The sequence below is a fragment of the Python bivittatus genome, unplaced genomic scaffold (assembly GCF_059951505.1).
Source record: "Python bivittatus isolate LINGU-HERP-01145 unplaced genomic scaffold, Pbiv_v1 ctg000020_np1212, whole genome shotgun sequence".
NCBI lineage: Eukaryota > Metazoa > Chordata > Lepidosauria > Squamata > Pythonidae > Python > Python bivittatus.
The window spans coordinates 18,337,163-18,359,554 of NW_028277030.1; the positions used below are offsets into that span (position 1 = coordinate 18,337,163).

Sequence of the window (22,392 nt, forward strand, 5' to 3'; positions counted from 1 at the left end):
TACTCCAGAATTAAAATATCTCAGTCCTGATGACAGTAAGAAGAAGTGGGATCAGTAACAGAATGTTGCAATCTAAGGCGTTCTTATTCACGTTTCTAGCTAGCCCCTACATTACCTTGCCTCTGATTCCACCCATCCACCCATCACCCATCCATCCAATTTCTCTCCAGCACATCTTACAGCACATGCTAAATCATTGTTGGACTACTTTGAGGTGTGTTTTTTTTTCTTCCAGCTTTTTCTTATCTGGTCTTCTTGCAACCCTTGATTTCCCAAACTCTGTTAGGGTTTGAGAAACTGTCTTGTGCATGAATAGTCATATTCTGGCTATGTTCTATAAGGAATAGCACTAAAAATGAATAGTATATATTCATTATATGATACAACATATCGCTGTTCCTTGTTAAGTCTGTCCACATCCATTTGAAAGCTCTTTGGTCCAAATACCAATAGTATATATAATGAGACCTCTAATCTCCCAAACAGTCTGTTTGATTGGAATTTGCTGCAGCCCCTTCTTACTGTATATGACTTGAAATTATTAAGTGCAATCTCTAGCATGGTTTTCCCCATCTTGTTGTCCTTCAGAGTACAACTTCCTGAATTCCCAGCCAGTCTGACCATGCTGACTGGGAATTCTATTCTTGTTGTTCTTGGAATTGTTATAATTATGTGTATACTGTTTCTCACTGTAGAAATTCTGAAGTGTTAATAAAAAGGTAGATGCCTGGGGAAAGTCAAGATGAAAAATGTGTATTTTAAAAGAGGTCCAAAACTTGTCAGTGATGAAGTTTGATGTAACATGGATGGGAAGTCCTTCTCTAGGAATGAAAACTTGCATCCCCTTTGCCACCAAGCAGCAAAGTGCAAGTCATGACACAACATGGAAAACAGGATCTGCTCCAAATATCATAGGTACATGTCTGATATAACATTTGATGGGGCACTAGGTTGGGTTAGGTTGTCTTTAAAGTTCCTGTTGGCAAATGGATTGCCCCAAAGAGCCACATTTGTTGGATTATAGGAGAATTATTTATGTCAAAGTACTATTTAAATAATAAACCATTTGCTTGTTTTCCAGATTCATGCATTGATTCTCTCTAGTTTACCTGTAATGCCTGAGGCTCTTGTACCATCTTCTGTCACTTCAATCTTCGCTTTGTGGATGACTTCTGAGATATAAAGACCTCCGTGCTCTAGCAAACAAAAGCATTTCTCTTTTACCAATGCAAAGCCAAACCAACTTTACTTCCTTTTTCAAAGAAGAAACTGCTCGGGAGAGATTTCCTGTCACATAGATGCTGGAAGATAACTATCAGAGTGCTTGGTAAAAATGTACTGAGACAGCTGGGTATTGCTGTTTGACAAAATGAAATAAAGGCCTGTGGAAAAGAGAGTTTCTTCCAGAAATTATAAAACTGAGTTGATGTCAGATATAAATTTAGGACATATCCCCAATGAAATGGAGCCCATCTGTTAATGAATCCATGAGTTACAATGAGGACTGAGTCAACATTTTCACCTCTATCTCTTCCATCATCAGATATGACTAAGAAGTCCTGTATCCTTTTACAAAACTACCCTTACAAAAAAGATCCAAGAAATGGTACATGATGGAATATGGAGTCCTCAGTTCAACATAGTGCATATAGCTCCAAAGATCTTCCAAAAGTTTCCACTGAACTGCAACTTGTAATATCACAGAAGAGAGAAAACTATACATGTAGGGGATTATTGTATTAGCTTACTTTATTTTTAAGTTTAGGCACTTTTTCGTTTCTTTATTCTGATCCGGTCTACGGTTTAGACTGTGGCTCCTGAGCCCTCAAAGGTTGCATATGGCTCTTGGCCTGAAAAAGTTATACAGGCATATTAAAGTAACAAGCTTACCTGAAATGCCATTGAAATTAGCTTCAGTTTGGTCAAACATGTCTGTAATTCCTAATGCAAGTAAAATCATCTTTAAGTCCAAGTGATTTTGAATTTTGAACCTGAAAAGATGGTAGATGGACACTGTAAACCTGCTATGTTAGTTTTTCACATTAACTCTATAGGGGAAGGTGATATATGGCTCTCTAGAGCTTAGTGAACTTCACCTGCCAAGAGCCTACTTAGCATGGCTAAGAATGAGATATGATGGGAATTGCAATTCAGGAACATCTCAAGAGCATATGATCCATCCCTACATATTATATATTTACAAGAATAAGTCATAGGTGTGTTCTCTTTCTAGGGCTTAAAGCATGCATTTGTTTTTATAACCATTTCTGTATAGTTTCTCCAAGGTCATCTCCGTGGCTTTCTACACTTGAGAGTTTAGGTAACACAGGTTCAGTTGCTATGGCTGTATCCACTCCTCTCTCCAACCATATTTCTAATCTCATATTCATAGTCATGGCATTTTGTCTACAATCATGTTTGTAATTTTTACGCGGACACAGCAAACATGAGCAGAGATCCAAATACTGAAGCAACTGAATGCACATTGATTCTTTACCTAGGGAGAAAGATATCCATCCCTGTTCTTCTTAAGGTGCTGGACCATAGAGAGAAGGTTTGAGCTGAGAAGTAAGTCTCAATCCTGGCTAGAGAGGTTCTCCTGTCGGTTGGAAGCACCACAAACATGCTCACCATCTCCTCCAGATAAGGTAATTCAACCACACTGATCTGATCCAGAGAGCCCATTAGGAATTCACCTGCAAGTTAGAAAACCAATGGTATACCATTAACAAACATACCAGAATTTTCAGAAATTGCAGTAAGATCTTTTCAGAGGTGATGCTTCAGCTGCGGAACATTGTTCACAAAGAGCTTAATGAGCTATTATTTAGTTCTGAGCATTCTGAAAAGCCTTTTTTTTTCTGACAGATCGTTGATTATTAATTACATCATAGCCAGGTTGAAAGCCTCTCCCACCCTTTCTTGTCATTGACCATTATTTGCATATTTATTGGATTTTTAAATAATACTTTATATATTTGATCCCTCTGAAAAATCATTTCTCTTTTTGTGTTTGTGGCATATGCAAAATATAAATGCACTGGGTGATATTCTTAAGTGTTAACTACATTTAATCAGATGTCACTTTTTGTAGCAGTAAAAAAGGTGATGAAACCAGGGCATTTGGGGAGGGGATGAGATCTAGCCTGAATCTAGTATTGTTTTTGAGATTATATGGTTGAGTTATATATTCCTTTAATTTTTTTTCAGAGCCTGCAGAATGGAGTGGTATAGAAATTTCAGTAAATAAAAATAAATAATACTGGTAGCATTTTTCTGATATTGAAAGAGGGGTTTCTGCATGATCTAGGAATCCTCATTACAGTCCTATATATTTAGTAGTAGCATTTCCCCTATTGCGGATATGAAAACTGAACTGAAAGAGAGTGATGTATCAAAGGCTGCCAACTGAATTCACAGTAGAAGTAAGGTTAGAGTCAAGAACTTTCTGCTTTACAGCACAATCTCTTAGACACTATATTACATTAATTTAGGTCTTGTAGTACAAATCATAAATGTTGCAGATAAACATCTCTGAATTTAATAAGTAAAATACATCAGGCCACCCTTTAAATGCTAATCTGGGCTAAGCAGGATTTTAGATAGGTTTCCACCTCTACAGAAGGTTTAGGGTTAGGATGACAATCAGAACACACATCAGAACACACTTATAATTCCAACATATAACTCTGTGTTCCACGTTGTTCGAAGCCTGCAGAAAGCATTGTCTTGGAAGCTATATTTGGTGCTCCTTGTATCAGTGCTTAGACAATCTGTAAAAATATATCAGTTTCACCAGTGTTCTAATAGTTAACTGGTTTTATCATCCATTTAATATTTTTGTGTTGTATTTTAAAATGTAATTAGCCACCCTGAGTGCTTATTTGAGCAGAATGGTGAGAATCAATTAGCGTTTAACTGAAAAGTTGTTAAATGGCAATTGGCAAGAGAAGACTGGAGGCTACACAAAAAACTTTGATGGGCAGGGCTGTGGGTTGTGTACTAATGAAAAGGAAAAACACTCTGCTACTCTCCACTTTTTCTTACTTAACAGTTTAGGACTGTTTGGCTGGCTGAGCTTGACATGCTCTAGTTGCTTTATTGGTGAAGAGTAGGCTCCCTTCACAAGTGCAGAGAACTCTAGCGTAGAAGTAATTTCTTTCTTTCACTACTGCCTATTCCCTGAGATTCCTTGTTTATTTGTCTTTAAGTTTGTCTGATTTATAACATGCCTTTCTTTCAGGAGTCTGAGGCAGTGAACACAATGCTCCCTCTCCTGTTATTCCCCACAACACCCACCCTATAACATCAGTTGGGCTGAGAGACAGTGAGTGGCCCAAAGTCACCAGAGAACCTGGGTCTTCCTGGTGCCTTAATATCATGCTGACTCTCTTTCTTCCAGCTTCTCTCTGTCACGTGCATGGATGGATGGAAATTTCTCTGTATAGAAGAAGGGCATTTTTCATAGTCGGGGAGTTCTGCCATTCCTGATCTCCTTACCATAATTGACTTCAGCTCTGAGATACATGGCAGGCACTTTTAAGCTGATGCCTTCTGCAGTGGTAAAGGACAACGCTTGGGCGTGTGTAAAAGTGAATTTCCTTTGCCAAGTACTTCTGAAGTCCATAGTGCTTACCACAGCTATCTGGTTAAGGGGAGACTCAGTCATGTCCAAGGATAGGCAGCTTGTTTCTATATTGTTAAGGACAGAGAACAAAAGAGTGAAATCTACTAACAGTTGAATGTGACACATTTATCATCCTCCATTTGAAATGTTACTCAGCAATGTTATGTGCTTTTAGCCCTTAACAGAGAAGAATTTGGTGGCAAATTAATGGCATCTTAATTGCGATCTGGCCAAAAAAAAAAAAAAAAGTATTACTCAGATCCACTAGACCACTGGTTACTGTAAGTACCAAATGCCTTTGGAAAATCTAGCAGAACCAGGCAAAGCCACGTACAAGTCAGATATCAGAAAAAGAGTCTAATCTCCATCTTGCTATTTTGGGAGAGCTGTCAAGCCCCTCATTCTTCTATAATCAATTCTTCAAACAGAAGGTTAGACAAACTTAGGTTTCTAGGATGTTCCTTCTCATAAGTTTCTCCATGTGTTTTTAACTGAAGATAGCTGGAGTGTTGAGCATATACTCCATCACTGATTTAGCATTTTGGAAGGTCCATGACATAAGTGACACTGGCCATGAGAAAATGTACAAGAAGTAAGATACAATTTTCTTGTTCTCCAAACAAAAATAAAGCACAGCCTATCTGCATCTCAGATAGGATGGAAACAGCTTGTCTTCAACAGCTGGAATTTATATTTCCAAAAATGATGAATTTACAAAGGATTACTTGCTGCTGTTAGCATATACGGCAAGGCTCTTACTGGAATTTGCATATCTGAAAGCTCCCTGTAACACCATCCTGAGGCATAATTTGGTACAAATATGGCTCCAAGAACTACATTATTATTCCCCCTCGTTTTACTAACCAACTTGCCCAAAAAGTTATCAAAACTTAACGTCTTACAATAATTTTGCATGATTTCAGTTGCTCTAATAAAAATATTGCTTTGATGTCAATGAAATTTGCCCTCCCTCAAATACCTGAGTTAGGTATTTGACAATATTTATAATGCCACTTTTCCCAATCTGGTGCCTTCCACAGATGTTGCATTTGGAGTCCCAGAACCAAAGCCTGATTCTGGCGAGGAATTTTTGCATTCAGCACCTAGCTGAAGTGGGCTGTTCCTCATTTGCCTGCTAAAATGTTTTTGCCCACAAGTGAGTTTCTGCCTGTGCTAATTTATCTGCTATTGGGCAAAAATGTTTTGGACAGGAGATTTTATCACTAGGGATGGGCAGGAAAGGGACAAGAGCCCTGACATGCACAAGGTCAAAGAAAGCTACTTTAAGGCATTTAAGGGAATTATATACTTATATGTCCATAGGAAACATGCATAACTATTCTCTGTGGGTGGCACCTTTTCAGACAGGTAAAGGGAACCTTAGTTTCAGCCCCAGGATTTTTTTGGCAGCACCCTAACCATTCCCTATCCAATGTACTGAATTGGGGGTCTGGCTGCTAAAAACTACCCATGGGTTCATGGGGCCCTCACTTTGGTTAAAGCAGCAGTGTCATCAGGCGAAGAACAGGAGCGAGACAAGGGAATCAGGGATTGAGAAACAGAGCCATGTTTGAACTCCTGGAGAACCTCTTCTAGTTTATGGATTGATTCAAGCATGATGTTAAGTCATATTGCGACTGATTTGATTTTGGGCTAACATGCTTTATTAATCCATTCATGATTTAGCATGATATATGAACCAAGCCACTACAGTTCAATTAAAAAAAAAAACATAGTTAAAGGAATCCTGGCCTAGCATTTTGTATGACTGCAGCCAAGAAAGAAAATAAGGAACTAGGCAGGCCAAAGGTTGGCTCAGTATCAGACAGGTTTCCTCTGTTCCTGCATTGACTGCAAGAATTCCCTTTTCCTGCAATAGCTCTCCACAGTGCCGCCTCTGAATACGAGTGCCAGAGCAAGGTCGCGCTATGGTGTGCTTGGGGGAGGTCTCAAAAGAGCTGGTGCAAAACATGTGCATTGCAAAGGGGCAAAACAGAACAAGAGATTAGATTTGCCTATGCTTACCTCCAGTGCTCTGGGCAATCCATTCCTTAATCTGTGCTTCGGTCCTGTTAGGATCACTGAAATTAGTTTGCTGCACTGTATTATTTGCCCACCATTCAGCCTGCTGAATGAATTGAGGTGATAGCTGCATCCCAGCTTGAACAAAGAGGGTGCATGCCAAGTGCACCACAACACTTTGGTCTGAACTGATTCCTTCTTTGTAGGCTGCATGCAAGAAATCCTGGATGTTCTCATCTAAGAACAAAAAATGTCCTTGTGTTATCTTAGACAAGGGGGAAAAAATCATAACGATACAAAGTAATACCACTAAATGTGAATTGCCCTCTCTGCAATCTTTAGAAGGTCATACTGTAGGAGGTAATGAATAGTCGCTTATACAGTCTTCCTTTTCTCCCTGTAGCCTTCTGACTTTCCTGCTTTTTCTCCCCAAAGCACAGTAGCAGTCCTACAAATGAAGGAGTGGAACTGGAACAAAGAGCAGAGGCTAGAAAAGTGCACAACGCTTCTTGCCAAGAACTGTTTTGCTAGAATTTAGATGACTCTCTTAGACAGCCAGTAAATACTATTATTGATCTTGCTCACCCTGCCCCCAGTTCATACGCAACGGCTACATCAGATGTCTGTTCCTGCAACAATCTTCCTCTGGTTCTTCTCCCTAATGTGTGCTCCCAAAATTTACCCCGGAACAAATTGGGGTGGGGGGCCTAAGTGGAGGTGAAGAAGAGAAGGTTGAATCTGTTCCATTGGCATACGTCATCTCATTTGCAGTTGGACACAACTTGGTGCAATCAGTTGCCAACCACTCCATCTCTGAATATTTGTTTCAATCTTTGAAGTTTCCATGACTAAGAAGTTGTAAAGAAAAGGGACGTGCGGATTTGCTTGTTGTTTGTTTTGAGAAGGAAATATTTAAGGAGGAAATATTTGTTTTTGCCATGGGAAAACTAGCATTTACTGTAAGTCAAATTTAATTGACTTTAAACCCAAATTCACATAGAAGTTATGAGCTTTGGGAAACACTGTCAAAGATGCTGATTAACAACATCCTTATCACTTCTTTCCTCCTTAGTAGTACACTGGGTCAAACTGTTAGAATAACAGTCAAGAGCTTGGTGTTCTTGTGCATCAAAGCAGATGTTTCTGCAGGTGTTCTTTGCATTTCAAAGGCAGCTGTATCCCTTTGAATATCTTTAGGCTGTTACCCTGACTTTTTATCTTGTTTCCCTTCCTCATCAGTTGTAAAACAATGGTGTTTACATTTATGTCAGTGTACGCGCATGTCCAATCTCTTTTTGTTTGTGATCCTGTGTAAGAACTCCTGGCTGGTGCTCTTCTGGGTGCAAGAGATCAGTGACTCACCGCAGTCTGCTAACTTTGAAAATAAATGATTGTTTGATCCTCTCCAGTTGTTAGAGGTTCTTGGGTGAGTTTCCCATCAAAGGTTTAAATGGCACGTGAATTCTATAGGGAAAACTGTTTTTCATGTTTTAACGAAGAATGAAAAAAAGTCTGTATTGCAACAAAAGCAAAATTTTAAAAAATTAATAGTTACATACTGGCTGATTTTGAATGGAAGGAAGATGTCATTCACATATAAAAAACAAAGTCATGCATGTCAGATAAAAACTATACATTCGTAGGTTCAAAGAGCACTCAGATCAAGAGCTTTGCTCAGTGGAGAACAATGAAGATTCTAAGGTGAACTTTATGATGGCATAGAGTCTTCATTAAATACTAATTTCTCAGATGATTCCTTACCATGAGTGCTGTATCCCAAAGCCTGTTTCAGTTGGCCAAAGGTATTCCCTCGAGCTCCCAACTGCAGAAGTCCCAAAGAAAAAGAAATGCTTGCTGGTGAAATGACAAGATTCGTTCTGTTATTACGTTCTGCTACCTTTTGGTAAAGAGTGAGGGCAAACTCTGCTTCCAGGTTTTTCAGGTCATTATCGTTCTCACAGCTTCCGATATCCAGAGCACAAAATAACAGAAGAAAGGAAATGATGGAAAGAGACAGCATGAAGGCAGAAGACTGGATAGCCCTTCCTGCAACAAGCAATAGGAATAGTCCATTTCAGATACAATGACAACTGGACTAAATTCTGATGTAATGTTTAGAACAGCAAAATGTCTCATGTCCCTGTTGGTCAACTATGAGAGATGTTTTGCAGAACATGTGGACACTCTCACCATATACACTGGCAAGATAATAATTGGATATATTTGGTGATTTTTGTGTCCTTGCATGGGCTGCCTTTTTTCTTTTCCCTCTTCAGCCCCTTTTCTTTATTATCATTTTTTTAAACTTGCAAGCCCAAGGCCAGGGACTGTCTCATTTACACTAATCTATAAATCTGTCTGGAAGACTTTCAGGCAAAAGAGTGGAATATAAATGATATAAATTAATAATCATAATTTATAAAAGAAATGAAAAAAGTAGTATCTATGACTGGACCTTGGTAAGCATGTGATAAAATAGACCAGCCTCTACAATGTATAAAAGTCTGTAACAGGGAAAACTGCAGATTAATTTTTTTTTAGGTATGTTGCAGTATGGTTCAAATATTAATGTGTATTGTTGTTATTAAATCTTCTTAGGTCCAAAGCAAAGCATGCTATCAAAGCATATTATCAAAAAATAATACATTTAGGCTTGTTTCAGCATTTTCCACCAGTGCCTACCAGTCTAGATGCCTTTTCCTCCAGAAAGACACAAAACTCCTGCGGTTTACTTACTGTCAGCTATGGTTGTGGGCTCTGCTGGGTCCTTCGGTTGTGCTTAAGTTAGACCTGTGTCCCTTGTAGGTCTAACCTCTTCCACAATATATAACCAGGTGGGGTCTTAGTCACAAGACCCCTGCTGCAGAGGGCACCCAATGACTGTGGGCTCTGCTGGCGATGTCTGTACCACCCTGTCCAAATTCCTGTAGGCTCTGTCTGGAGCCAGGCTCCCCAGCAAATCCCAGAGAGGAACTGAGACAGAAAGAGCCAACAAGCACCATTCAAGCCCCAGGAGACGTGTGACCTGCTTCAGCTCAGAAAGGTATCACCTGCCAGCATCACTTCCATCGCTCCCTCCCCCTAATTTTACACATTCCACAGATTTGCTAATGGAAGCAGTAAGTGTGGCAGGTGTGTACCAGGCACCGTGTTGATCTGAACCCAGACAGGGTGGGGGATTAAGGAGGAGAAGAAGGCCTGGCCATGCTGGACAAAATTAATTCCAGGACTCCTCACTCCAATCTAAATCTTTTGTCTTACCAATTAGGGAACACTGAAAAGAGACCAACTGGATGGGGTGTCTCTCCTGCTGTTCTTTAACGATGACTCTCTTATTTAAGAAGAAACAAGTCACTTGAAAAATGCATACGAAACAGTAGCTAAGCTGTGTAAAAAATGAAACAATTGTGGATAGCTGACCTCAAGATGCTGCAGGTAAGATGTACTTCAACAGCGACAGATTTGGAGAGCAGCAGTGCAAAGAAGAACTGGCAGAATGAAGGGACCTAACTCTTTCTTTTCTGTTACTGACCTTGAAGAAAAGTCCCATGGCATCGTCTGAAGTCAAATGATGTGGCAATATTGTCGCAACTACACAGTTCCAAATCTGGTCACTGTTTGGAGAAAGAACAGTGTTGGTAACATTCAAGTTCAGCAGAAGAAAATTCAGAGGGCATCTGAATAGAATATTGTAAATAAATAAGCCATACTCAGGAGCTTGTTGATTGGTGCCTGGGAGTTAGCATTTGTTTATAACATCTGGCTTAAAACGGTGATAGTAAATTACTGTAATTCTGAAACAGATAAACTTTATAGGGTGGCCTTAGACCTTTAAAAGTGGGAAGGTGGATAATTAAAATTAGAAACACTTGAAATAGTAGATAATAGCACACAAATGCCATTGCTGTTCAGATGGAAATCAGATGCACAAATCTGTGCATTAGCTGTAAGGAGGAAAAAAGATGCAGTTCAGAAAGTTTAATGAACTGAATCAGTCTTTCCCAACCTGGTGTCCTCTATTCTCCTGATTCCCAGGCCCTTAGCCTCTCTTGGAGATCAGTAGCAAAGGAAACTGAGCACAAATTTGAGCCTGAAAGACCAATAAAACTGGTCTTCTTGTGAATAAGGAATGGTCTAGCTCTCTTACATTTTTCTAACCATCATGTGACCTTGTGAAGGTTTTGTTCTTCATTGTTATTGGTTGATGGGGGGGTTGCTTTTTATTTGGGAATTTGTAAAAAAAAATATGCAAATGATACATCAACGAATTAAAAAAAAACATAAAACAAAATGAATAAATAAAAATTCAGATATTCATATTTTATATTTCTGTCCAAAATACAGCCAGTTTGGTCTAGTGCAGTGTTTCTCAACCTTGGCCATTTTAAGATGTGTGGACTTCAACTCCCAGAATTCCCCAGCCAGCATGGCTGGCTGGGGAATTCTGGGAGTTGAAGTCCACATAACTTAAAATGGCCACGGTTGAGAAACACTGGTCTAGTGGTTAAGGCTCCAGGATAGAAAGCAGGAGACTGTGAGTTCTAGGCCTGGCTTAGGCCTGAAGGCCAGCTGGGTGACTTTGGGCCAGTCCCTCTCTCTCAGCCCAACTCACCTCAAGGGTTGTTGTTGTTTTGGGGAAAATGGGAGGAGGAAGGAGTATTAGGTATGTTTGCCGCCTTGAGTTATTTATAAAAATAAGAAAAGTGGGATAAAAAAAAATCTAAAAAAAATTATATTTGTGTGGACTGATATAAATTAAAAGGGGGAAAATGGCCAAATTTTAGTAAAAGAGTCCTTAACGAAATACGTTTTCAGGACACTTTGCTGTAGTATTAATTTTTCTTCTGCTGTTATTCTCCACACTTTCCCACTGACCCAAAGAAAAATTACTGCAGTTTTCCAGTGTTTTGCTATAGTAAATCTGACAACTTCAATATAATGATTGAATTAAATTCTTATATTACATAATTTTAGAATTCTAGAGAACTATGATAAGAAAGCTACTCTAAAGTAACAAATGTTGCTTTGTGGATCTGGAACAAATATTAAATCTGGTCTTGTATCAGGTATTTTTTAATAATTCTTTCTCTTGCTGTCTCTGTGAATGCATGCTGGTATTAAACGGGGAAATTTAGATGAACAAAATGATTTTTCTTTAATCAGTCAGTGTTAACTGATTAACACAAACATATTACAATCCTATATACACCCAGGTAACTCAGTGGGATATACATCCACATTAACTAAATATTGTCCCTCAGTATTTACACATCACTGTTAATCACTTCCATTTCCTTTTTTTGACTTCTGGGGAAGAAATGGCAAACTGAAGATGGCTCTGCTAAAAGCAACTGCAGTGGAATGAAGAGCCAGTGAGTAGACTGGCTCTTTGTATTTCCTCTCCAGACAAGGAGAGGACTTGAGATTGCCCACAAGTGCTCCAGACAGTTGCTCCTTGTGAGGATACCGCAAGACAGCAGTCTCTGGCAGGTTTAGAGCTCTGGGAGACAAGGGAATAGCCATCTTGCTCAAACCATGGTTGGTGCCTTTAAGGACACTGGGTTCGCATACTTCTTTTTCTAATCACTTTCAGAAATTGCTTGTTAACTGCTTTTTAGCTATTAGGAACCTTTGGATTGACAAGTCTGAAAACATCAGGTGAATTTCCTTCAATCCTTAGCAAAAGAAGTTTTAAATACAAGTTTGTGTGTGTGTGTATGTGTGTGTGTGTATGTATGTATATGTATATGTGTGTGTGAGTGTGTATATATATATATATAATAAACAGCAAAAGGGTGATTAGAACTTTGATTTTGGAAAGTTACAAATGGACTAAGGATCCAGATGGATTTGAAATAAGATTTTGGTATTAATTACAAGAATCCTTCTCTTGGGAAAATGCTTTTGTTTTTAATTAAAAAAAACATGATAGGTTGAGACTTTGAAGGTTGGACATTAGAGGGAACCAGAAGGAACTAAAGATTACAATTAAAGAAGAAGAACACTTAAATTTGACTTACTAATACAGTTCTATTTCTATTTGCAGGTCTTTTTTACTTTCTTATTAACAATTGTTAAGTCTGGGGTGTTGTGTGGCAGATGCTTGTCTGTTTGAATTCTAAAGTCCCAGAGCACTTTAGCTCCTTCATTTCTATTATTTTGTCTGTTTTGTGGTCCCATCAGTTCTCGTTTGTAGGCAAATGTTATTTCTTGCAGATATTCCAATCCACCATTGTTGCTACTTTGTCATACCATTGTTTGTAGTCAGTCTGTGTGATCTTCTTGCAGCAACTAACTAGGTGGTCCACTGTTCCTTCAGCTTCTTTGCAGAGACAACATTTGCTGTTTGTTGCTGTGTTCTTGATTCTGGCTTTGTATGCCGTTGTTCTTAAGGCTTGGTCTTGTGTAGCTAGAATTATCCCCTCTGTCTCCTTCTTCAACTTTCCTGCTCTCAGGCTTTGCCAGGTCTTGTTATCTGCTGCCTGTAGGTTTTTTGTGTACTGGCCATGTAATACTTCACCTTGCCATGTTTCTTTTCTATTCTTCATATGGTTTTTCTGGTAGGCCAATTTGGTCTATTCAGTAAGCCTTCATGGTGTACTAGCTTCAGTGTATCTTCTTTACTGTCCTTCAGATATTCTTCCAATGGCCTCTTTTCTTCTTCAACTGTCTGCTGTACTTGCAATATTTCACGCCCACCTATGCTCCTTGGTAAATAGAGATTGTCAGCATTGCTGTGTGGATGAAGGGCATGATTCATTGTCATCATTTTTCTGGTCTTCCTATCCAGGGCTTCTACTTCTGCTTGAGTCCAGTCCACTATTCCAGCTGTGTATCTAATGACTGGAATTGCCCAGATGTTAATCGCTTTGATGGTATTTCTGCCACTGAGTTTGGACTTTAAGATCTTCTTCACTCTTCTGATGTATTCCCTGCTAACCTTCTTCTTGACTTCAGTGTGGTTGATGTTGTCATCCTGAAGGATGCCCAGGTATTTGCAATGATCTTCTTCATCCAGACTCTTGATGTTATTTCTATTGGGCATCTTGATTCCTTCAGTTTTCACTATTATTCCCCTGTTGATGGCAAGGGTGGCACATTTGTCCAGTCCAAACTCCATTGCAATATCTTGGCTGTATATTCAGACAGGGTTGAGCAATGATTCTATTTCAGATGGTGTTTTTCCATACAGCTTTAGATTGTCCATGTAAAGGAGGTGGGATTGCCTTGCAGATGTTTTTGATATTTGGTAGCCACGGCCTGACTTGTTCAGTATTGTTTCCAGAGGAATCGATGCAATGACAAACAGTAGTGGTGATAGTGAGTCTCTTTGAAAGATTGCTCTCTTGATATTAACCTCTCCCACTCTATCACCATTGACCAGCAACTGTGTCTTCCATTGTGCCATTGATCTTTGCATAAAGCTTCTGATGTTTCTACTGACAACTTGAAAGTTGTTGGCAAGCAGGTAAATGGCCTGTAGTTGCCTGGTCCTGCCCCTTTTGTTGGATCTTTCATTATCAGGTAGGTTTTGCCAGATGTTGACCAATGTTCAATTTTATCTCCTTGCAGTATGTTGTTAAACTCCTTGGCAATGAGTAGGTGCAGAGCAGTCAGATGTTTCAACCAAAAACCATGCAGTTCATCTTCACCTGGTGCTGACCAATTCTTGATCTTCCTTGCCCTTTTCTCTACTATTTCTGCTGTTATTACAAGTTCTTTCATTTCAGCTTCTTTTTTATTCTTATCCACCTCCTTTATCCAAGCTGCATTCTTGTTGTATTTCTTTGGGTTGTCCCATAGCTGCGCCCAGAACTGTCCTGTTTCTTTTTTGTCAGGTGTTGACTGATTCATTGCAGTCTCTCCACTGATGGATTGTTAGAAACATTTCTGATGATGATAATGATTATATTATAAATCTCATGCGTCGCATCTAATTTAACCCTGAGATGCATATGTATATGAAATGAAATGCAATTCAAATATGCCTAAATAAAGTTACCCATACAAATATTAATTGCAATTATGTATGACTTCACTCTTAAGGATCTTTTATAGAGTCAAATTAATCTTAACATACAGATGTTTTTCAGATTATTCTGTAAAGCATAAATTTACTCTCCTTGCTGAATACATAACCTAATCACTGCATGACTAATTAGTTGGGTAAACATAGAGAGAGCCAGTGTAGTGTCTTGGTGAAGGAGCTGAAGCAGCACTAGGGAAATGCAGGTTCAAGGCCACCCTCAGCCACAGTACCTCACTGTGTATCTTTGGGCCAGAGTTGTTGTGGGGATATGTCTTGAACTTCTAAAGAAAGGTAGGTTATAAGTCTGAAATCACCTTTGAAAAATCGACTAATAATAATGTTACAGCAGATGCAAACATTCCCATGAATTACTAAATGGATTACATTTCCTGAAAAATGATTGGTATATCGTTCATTTTAAGTCTAAGTGCCCAGCCATTCTGTTGCTGGCATGGTGCTTGTTGACCTTTTACTCATGAACCACAAACCCATCTTTTTTTCATCATGAAATATGAAAATGTATGTCAGCAAGATGCTGACAAAACCAGATTTACTTAGCTTAGCTGTGTTAGGTTATGAACTTTCAATGGTGAAAGTAGCCTCACCACCGGGTAGAGAGAGTTGTCAGCAACTGATTTTGGACTTCATGTTTTTAGTGGTGAGAAGGGAGAAATGACTTTAGATACCAAAATAACCTGGCTGGCTTTCAGTACTATATAAGCCATTAAGATGTTAAGTAAATAGTGATAAATTAGTACTTAAGGAATGGCAGAACCATTATGGAGTCTATGAATAGAAGTGGTCTGAGTGAATTTCTTCTTTTAGTTGAATAAGCATAAATGGTATGTATCATACCATATATAAATGATGTATACCTTAACGTGGACAAGGGGAAAATGCTGTTGCTCAAAGGAAGATCACTAAAACTGGGCTACAGGACGAATGTCCCAGGTGATTCACCCTGGGCAGTAGAAGTAACCTGTGACAGACAACCAAGACGTGTTGAAGGTGAGTGCTATGCCAGCAGGTTGAGGTCACAATTGCCTCCCATTTCAGTTGAAAGCATTTCTTTCCCCAAATGTGAGAACAATATTCAATTAATAAATTATAATGTTAATTCGTTACACTAAAATTAAATTAAATTAAATTAAATTAAATTAAATTAAATTAAATTAAATTAATTAAATTAAATTAAATTAAATTAAATTAAATTAAATTAAATTAAATTAAGCTTCTGTCCTGGCTCCTTCTTAGTTTTTGGAGTAGAGTACAGCTTCCACCCAAGCAAAATGTGCCCCTTGGTCCTTGAAAAGTTGCACGCCGAGGGATCTATACAACTGAGATTGTGTTCTCCAAATTGTTTTGTGGTTTCTTAGATTTGTATGCTACTTTCTTCCAGGAGCTCACACATACTATCTTTCCTCAACTATCTTGATAAATAGGTTTGTCTGGGATGTTGTGATTGATCCAAAGTCACCCATTGAGCATCTAGGACTGAATAAGCCTTGTCTAATATCCTAGGTTTCTTCCAATCCCTTGTTAATACATCACACCCAGAGAATAGTCACACTTGGGTCTAATTCTGAGTTCACCAAACAGAAAATTCTGCAGGAGCAGCCTGGCTCTGGGAGGGCGGTAGCACAAAGTTATAATTAGCAATGGTTGTTCTGCATAGCTAGAGTGATTAAGTTCAATGGTACCAAATGACTTCACAATTGCCGCTTAATTCTTTTGCTTACACAGAGGTCATCCATCTCTGGTAGCTTTTAACATTATGCAAGGAGACATTTAAAGTACTTAGTACTTTCTGACCTCTAACGCCCTATTTACACACAGAGAGGCAGTCAGCTTGAATTAATCCTATTCTAATTAAAGCACAGGCTTCTGATGTCTGCTCATTGTAGCACAGAGAGCCACCAGGTACACAGAGGTAAATTGAGCTGGATTAATCGTGGATGTGTGTGATTCCCAGAGAGAAGTCAGCCTTTGTGAATTTCTGGAGCATTTGGTCCAACATGGAGACTGTATGTAACCGTAACCTCAGATAACTATGGAATGGCTGTCTATAAGGTCTTGTGCGTGTGGTCTAAGCTCTCCAATATCTACCTCTGACAGGAAGGAAAAAATCAGAAGGAACAGAGAATGTAATTCTATTTCTTTTCATCATATCTGAGAAATCCCTGTCTCACATAGACCAATACATGTACCCACACTTGGCTTTTTTTCTTTTTAAAAGCATCGTCCATCCTTTAATCTCCCAGTATGCACTTTATTTCTGAGACTCTCTTTCTTTCACCATAAATCTCCAAATTCCATAGTCCCTCTAACTGCCCTTCATTTTAATGGCTTGCTTTGGTCTCACAGTAATGCTCAATGCTGCCTAGGCCTAAGTAAACTTTCCTCATGGGGTCTGAGCAAGCAACATTTGACAAAAAATGACCACCCCCACATTCCGCAGGGATATTAAAGTCCCTGTAACAATGATTGCTAAAGGGGTTGAAACACTGTTCCCTCCTCAGTCCCATTATGATTATGGAGCACATCCATCAACACTGAATACAGGTGGTCCTTACTTAGTGACCACAATTGGAACTGGCAACTCTGTCGCTAAGCACTGTGGTCACTAAGCAGAAAATGTGTTGCAGTCACCTTAGAAAAGGTGACTGCAACAAACTTCCCATTTGGTCATTAAGTGAGACATCATGTGACCAGAACTTGCGATTTTGTTTCTGCATTTTCCATTCACTCTGCTTGTCAGAAGCTGGTTGGGAAGCTCACAAATGACAAATGGTGATCATGAGACTGTGGGACGCTGTGACAATCATAAATGTGAGGAATGGTCACAAAGCTGTTTTTTTTACACTGTTGTAACTTCAAACAGTCAGTAAGTGAGGACTACCTGTATGGTAGAGATGTCATAAGTTGGAGATTTCCAAGGAGAAGATTGAACAACAATTGGCAATTCCAAAGCTTTGGAACCTTCACTTTTGGATTTGTTGCTGTCAGATGCAGTTGCTATAATCATCTGGGACTTATACAGAATGAAGATCAATAATACTCAAAACCTATGAGTCACTAATTTGATAGCTTTACAACAAAACTGCAGTTGAAGCAATGCCAATTTCTGAACTCCCAACATTCAAAATGGAAAAAGGTAAATATTCAAAATAATAATTTAGAGTAAAAAAAACACTAAACCAAACAAGAAAGTTCTTACATCTCTTTCTAAGCAGGTGCATTAATAGTGGGTGCTTTATCCAAATCCAAGCTATGCTATGACTTCTTTAAAACCCCACAAGATGGCACCAAGTGTGCTCTTAGAACAGTTAGAACTCAAAGCAGAGTGAATCAGAACTTTCCCAGATATGCACCAACTTTATTCTGGCTTTTGCACCGAAGTCTCAAAAATGCAAACAACACATGGAGATTCAAGCAGAAACATGGTCTGAACAAATGCTTGAGTCCATGGAATTCCTATCCCGCACATGACTGAAGTATTCAATTGGCAGATAGAAGATGATGTTCTTTTTGATCAGCTGGCAGCAGCCTCAAAAATAAAGCAGATTACGGTGCTGTTGTTAGGCTTTCTGGATAGATAGGTGTTTCTCAAACTTGGTAACTTTAAGATATGTGAACTTCAGCTCCCAGAATTCCCCAGGCAGCATCTTGGGTGGGGAATTCTGGGCGTTGAAGTCCACACATCTTAAAGTTGCCGAGGTTGAGAAACAGTGGGATAGATTCTTGGTAAGCAACACTGCAGGTCACCACCTCTTTCCCATTGCTCTTCCCATCTTTGCCCTCACCCTCTAGGCTGTAGTTCACACCGGATTTGGAGGCAGAGGATGATGGAAGGATGACAACCACACCGTTCCAGGTTGGGCAGAAGAACCAGCAGGTGGCTGTGTCATTCAGCCACTCACTGGGGGATGTGCAGGTGGACAACAGCATGGAGTAACAAGTCTGGGTGACAAGGAGGTTGGTGGTAAGAGGCCAATAATGCAACCAACCCCTGTGGTTTTGAGTGTTACATTCAGAGACATCTGAGTATTGTAATTATAGTTTCAGTTATTTTTTTTAATATTAAAAGAAGTCTTCTTAGAATCGAGCCAGATTCCTAGGGCCATCATAGATATTCCCACATAGTTTTCTTGGTAACTGAAGGTAGTGATTTGCTGCTGCCTTCCTCTGGACTTCCTAATCTAGTTTGTTGTCCTGGTGGTCTCCCATCCTTGCCCTAACTAGATCCAAGCCTGCTTAACTTTAAGACACCAGTCAAAGTTGGCTGGTATAGCCAATGGTTTGTAACCATTGTTTACAACCTCTCTCTCCTCTGAGGCTTGGGTGTCCAAGCCCTTTCTTAAGTAGAAAACTATTAAAAACATGGGAGTAATCATATTGAATCAAAATGAACACTTGCTTTGTCCTACCCCTGCTTATTTTTTTGAATATGGCTCCTAATTGTTAACCCCAAAAAAGATATGCCATTGCTAATATAGAGATTAACCCTCTGGAAGAATACCCATTTCTCTCTGTGTGAAGTGTTGTTTTTAGGATCCAAGCTTATTGTTGCATTTTAAATAGGCTATTGAAGAAAGACTCTCAAATTGAATAATTACATTACATATCAAATTGTAGCCTATGTTGTACATTTTTAAATCAAAGTGTATCTTCATCTTCAGTTATATATAATTAAATAAAATGTAAAAATATTTCATTTTTTTCCTTTTTCTCCTTAATTCTGGTGATGCTTCTGTGTTAAGGAGCTATTTTAATTTTTTTGGTGTTTACGAAGGCCTTATTAGGTTCCTGATGCTGACCCTGGCTGAAATGAATGGAAAAATAAATGCTCCATTTTAAAAAAAATGGATTGCCATGTACTATCCAATTAAAATTAGTCTTAAACTTTAGAAGTCTTTAAAATTCAGTAAAGATGAGGGAAGAAGACATAGTACTGAGGATGATAACATTTTGCTTTTTAATGCGTAATTTTTAAAAGCCAAAGGCAAAACAGTTTTGGTAACTTCAGTGTCTGAAGCTGAATAACGTGAGGGGCAGAAAGCAAAGAAGGTTTTGTCAGAGCATAGAAGGGGGAAAAGACACGGGAAACTGATGCTTCACTGGCCCTCCCCACACAGGAGAGCTCCATGTGTGCCTAACCGAAGCTCTCAAGGGACTCCTAGAAGCAAAAGGACAGTGAGCCCTTGGATCTTGGGCGTAGGGTGGGCATCTGCATGTTCAGGCCCTTGAGCATTGATCCTATAAAGAAGGATTCCTCAACCTCAGCAACTTTAAGATGGGTGGACTTCAACTCCCAGAATTCTCCAGCCAGTCATGCTGGCTGGGGAATTCTGGGAGTTGAAGTCCACCCATCTTAAAGTTGCTGAGGTTGAGGAACCCTGCTATAAAGTATCCTTTTGGTCTCTTTTCCCCACACAACTGGTGGAAGAAGTTCAGATGTAGAATTTTCCCACCACCAGTTGTTCTGCTATCACTGGAAGAAAAAACTCTTCCCCTTGCCAACATTTGATCTCAAAATGAACGGAAAGAGAAGTTGCAGATGATGTAGAAGAGCTGGAAGGCCAATTTAAAGGAAAAAGGAAGGAGTTGGAAGATAAAGCAGTGAAGCTACACTTCCTTGGAAGGAATTGTTTTCTCGAGCAGGCCTGCACAATATCCTGCAGTCCACCAAGCAGTCTTGGGCAGCTTGCCAGCATTTTTAAAAGAGTAATAAATCCACTGGCACCATTGCCCCAAAAGATGTGCTGCCAAGCACCGCCAAGCCTCGCCAATACCAGATCCAGCACTGTTGCCACTCTGCTAGCCAGGGGAACAGTTGATCGGCATGCCAGGTATTCCTCTGTGGCCTGCAAGGATTTTTAATTTATCAGCGTGTCCCTTTCTCCTCTACAAGTTGTGCAGGTCTGTTGTAGAAGCATCTCCTGCTTGCACTGGCTGAACCTCGCTCTTGCATAGGACACCATGCCTTTTCTTCCTTCTCGTTACTGGAACTACCAAGAAGTAACTAAAGAGAGACTATATGGACAGATCAGAGCAAGCAAGTTTCCTTAGAAGTGTTCATAGGAGTCTCCTGAACTCCCTCTCTCCCATCAGTGTTAACCCTGACTTCTGTTCTGGGCTCAGAAGGGAATGTGCTTATTGAACTTGGCTCACTAGTATCAAATTATTCAGTGAAGGAAAAACTTAATGTGAGCAAACAAACAAGGGATTTGCTTTGCTGAAATGAACATGAGTTAGGTGAGGTACTGATGGATTTTCTGTGAAAGTCAACTTGAATGGCTGTTTCTCAGATCCTGCTGGAAAGCATCAAAGCACAGACTAAAAGGATGAGGTAGAATGGAATCAATTTTTTTTTTTGTCACTGGTTTTGTTAAGAATCCACCTGTCGCTGCAGGGGACAAAACATGGAACATGAGAAAGAGAAAATTCTTCATGTAGCTAATAAGCAAAACTTTTTCTCTGTTGCATACTTCTCATCTTGGGTTTGCTATGGAGAAGATAGATGGAAAAGTCAGGTGCCATATATTGACCACATACATCCAGATACAGGCCCCCAAACACAGGTATCCTAAGATCCATTTCCAATCCTTCCCTCTAGGAAAATTAATGCTTTCACTTCCACAATTCAAAGGAAGCAAATTCATCAGCATCATCAGGAATATTGCTGAAGTCTGGATAAATGAACAGGAATAAAATATATGAGTCCTGAATGACATCCTCCCCTCTCCCAGTGCTCTCTTCCCCCGGGAGTGGAGGGACAAAGATTCCTGGCTAGAATGAGCTGGGAATTCTGAGTGTTGTAGTTGTGGTGGCAAGAATTCACCTTAAGGAACAAGCCAAAATGATTGGAAAGGTCCAAATCTGTTTCTTTATGAAGCCAGCAATGTTACAGTGATCACTGGGGGCCCAGCCAGCAAGAGCTAAGAGTGCAGAAACTGGTCAACACAGATCTTACACAGGTTGACAGAAAATTGAAGAGGAGTACACATATTGCTAAAGAATTAGTGATAAGAAATGCAGTTGCCCAAGGAATGTTAGGCAGCCCTCTGTCTGGAACAAAAACATTCAGTATTGCTGGTGTGCTTAGTTTATCGAAGGCATAGATGCAATGGTAATTGCCATTTGTTGTTACTTTGACCCTCATCCCACCTCAAACAGAGGAAGCTGTAAACACATTATCTGCATCCTTGAAGACGTTACAGTTGTGAAGACATGCAGTCTCTAAATCAAAGTCACTCATAATTCAAGAAGGACATGTGCCTAAGGGAGTCAGTTTGGAATGTATAGAAGGCGATAGCAGCAATGAAATCAATTGTGGTTGAGCTTGTCTCAGAGACATAGAAATATAAGGTCACTTACATGGACTAAATATTGAGTTACAAGGGGCTCAATGTTTTGCCTCCGGTCCATTTACATCTATGGCACTGGAGAAAATTGTGGCAAATATCTTGGACTACATGATGAACAAATTATTCAATTCTAGATGAAGACAACTCACTGGAAACACAAATAATGAAGCCAAATGTAAATATCTGGCATTTAAATAACACAAAGATAAGAGTCACCGAAGAAGACGCTAATGCCTTGAAAATCGAATTTAAAAAAGAGAGTAACAGTAGACAAGGTGGCTGGATGCTATCTCTGATGGCACACATATGAGCTTAAAGAACTGAAAGAAGTAGTTACTGAAAGACAG

The 22,392-nt window shown here is 39.4% G+C and overlaps 1 protein-coding gene across 1 annotated transcript; it reads right to left on the reverse strand.

Annotated features, from left to right (window-relative positions):
- Window positions 1-1,083: 1,083 nt before the first annotated feature.
- On the reverse strand, window positions 1,084-8,681 carry SERPINE3 (serpin family E member 3). The gene is made up of 6 exons (XM_025170323.2): window positions 8,411-8,681; window positions 6,653-6,886; window positions 4,501-4,692; window positions 2,498-2,696; window positions 1,891-1,991; window positions 1,084-1,196 (listed from the first exon to the last, which is right to left on the reverse strand). Exons 1-6 carry the CDS (start codon window positions 8,667-8,669, stop codon window positions 1,084-1,086), a joined length of 1,098 nt encoding a protein of 365 aa, XP_025026091.2. The 5' UTR covers window positions 8,670-8,681.
- Between the last annotated feature and the right edge of the window lie 13,711 nt (window positions 8,682-22,392).

Bases quoted from the DNA above. Each gene is read 5' to 3' on its own strand.
- SERPINE3 (XM_025170323.2), bottom strand. From the start codon at position 8,669: ATGCTGTCTCTTTCCATCATTTCCTTTCTTCTGTTATTTTGTGCTCTG. The intron at 4,693-6,652 runs GTAAGCATAGGC...TTAACAATATAG, and splicing joins GATTGCCCAGAGCACTGGAG to AAACAAGCTGCCTATCCTTG. The intron at 1,197-1,890 runs GTAAGCTTGTTA...TTTGTTTGCTAG, and splicing joins TAATTTCAATGGCATTTCAG to AGCACGGAGGTCTTTATATC.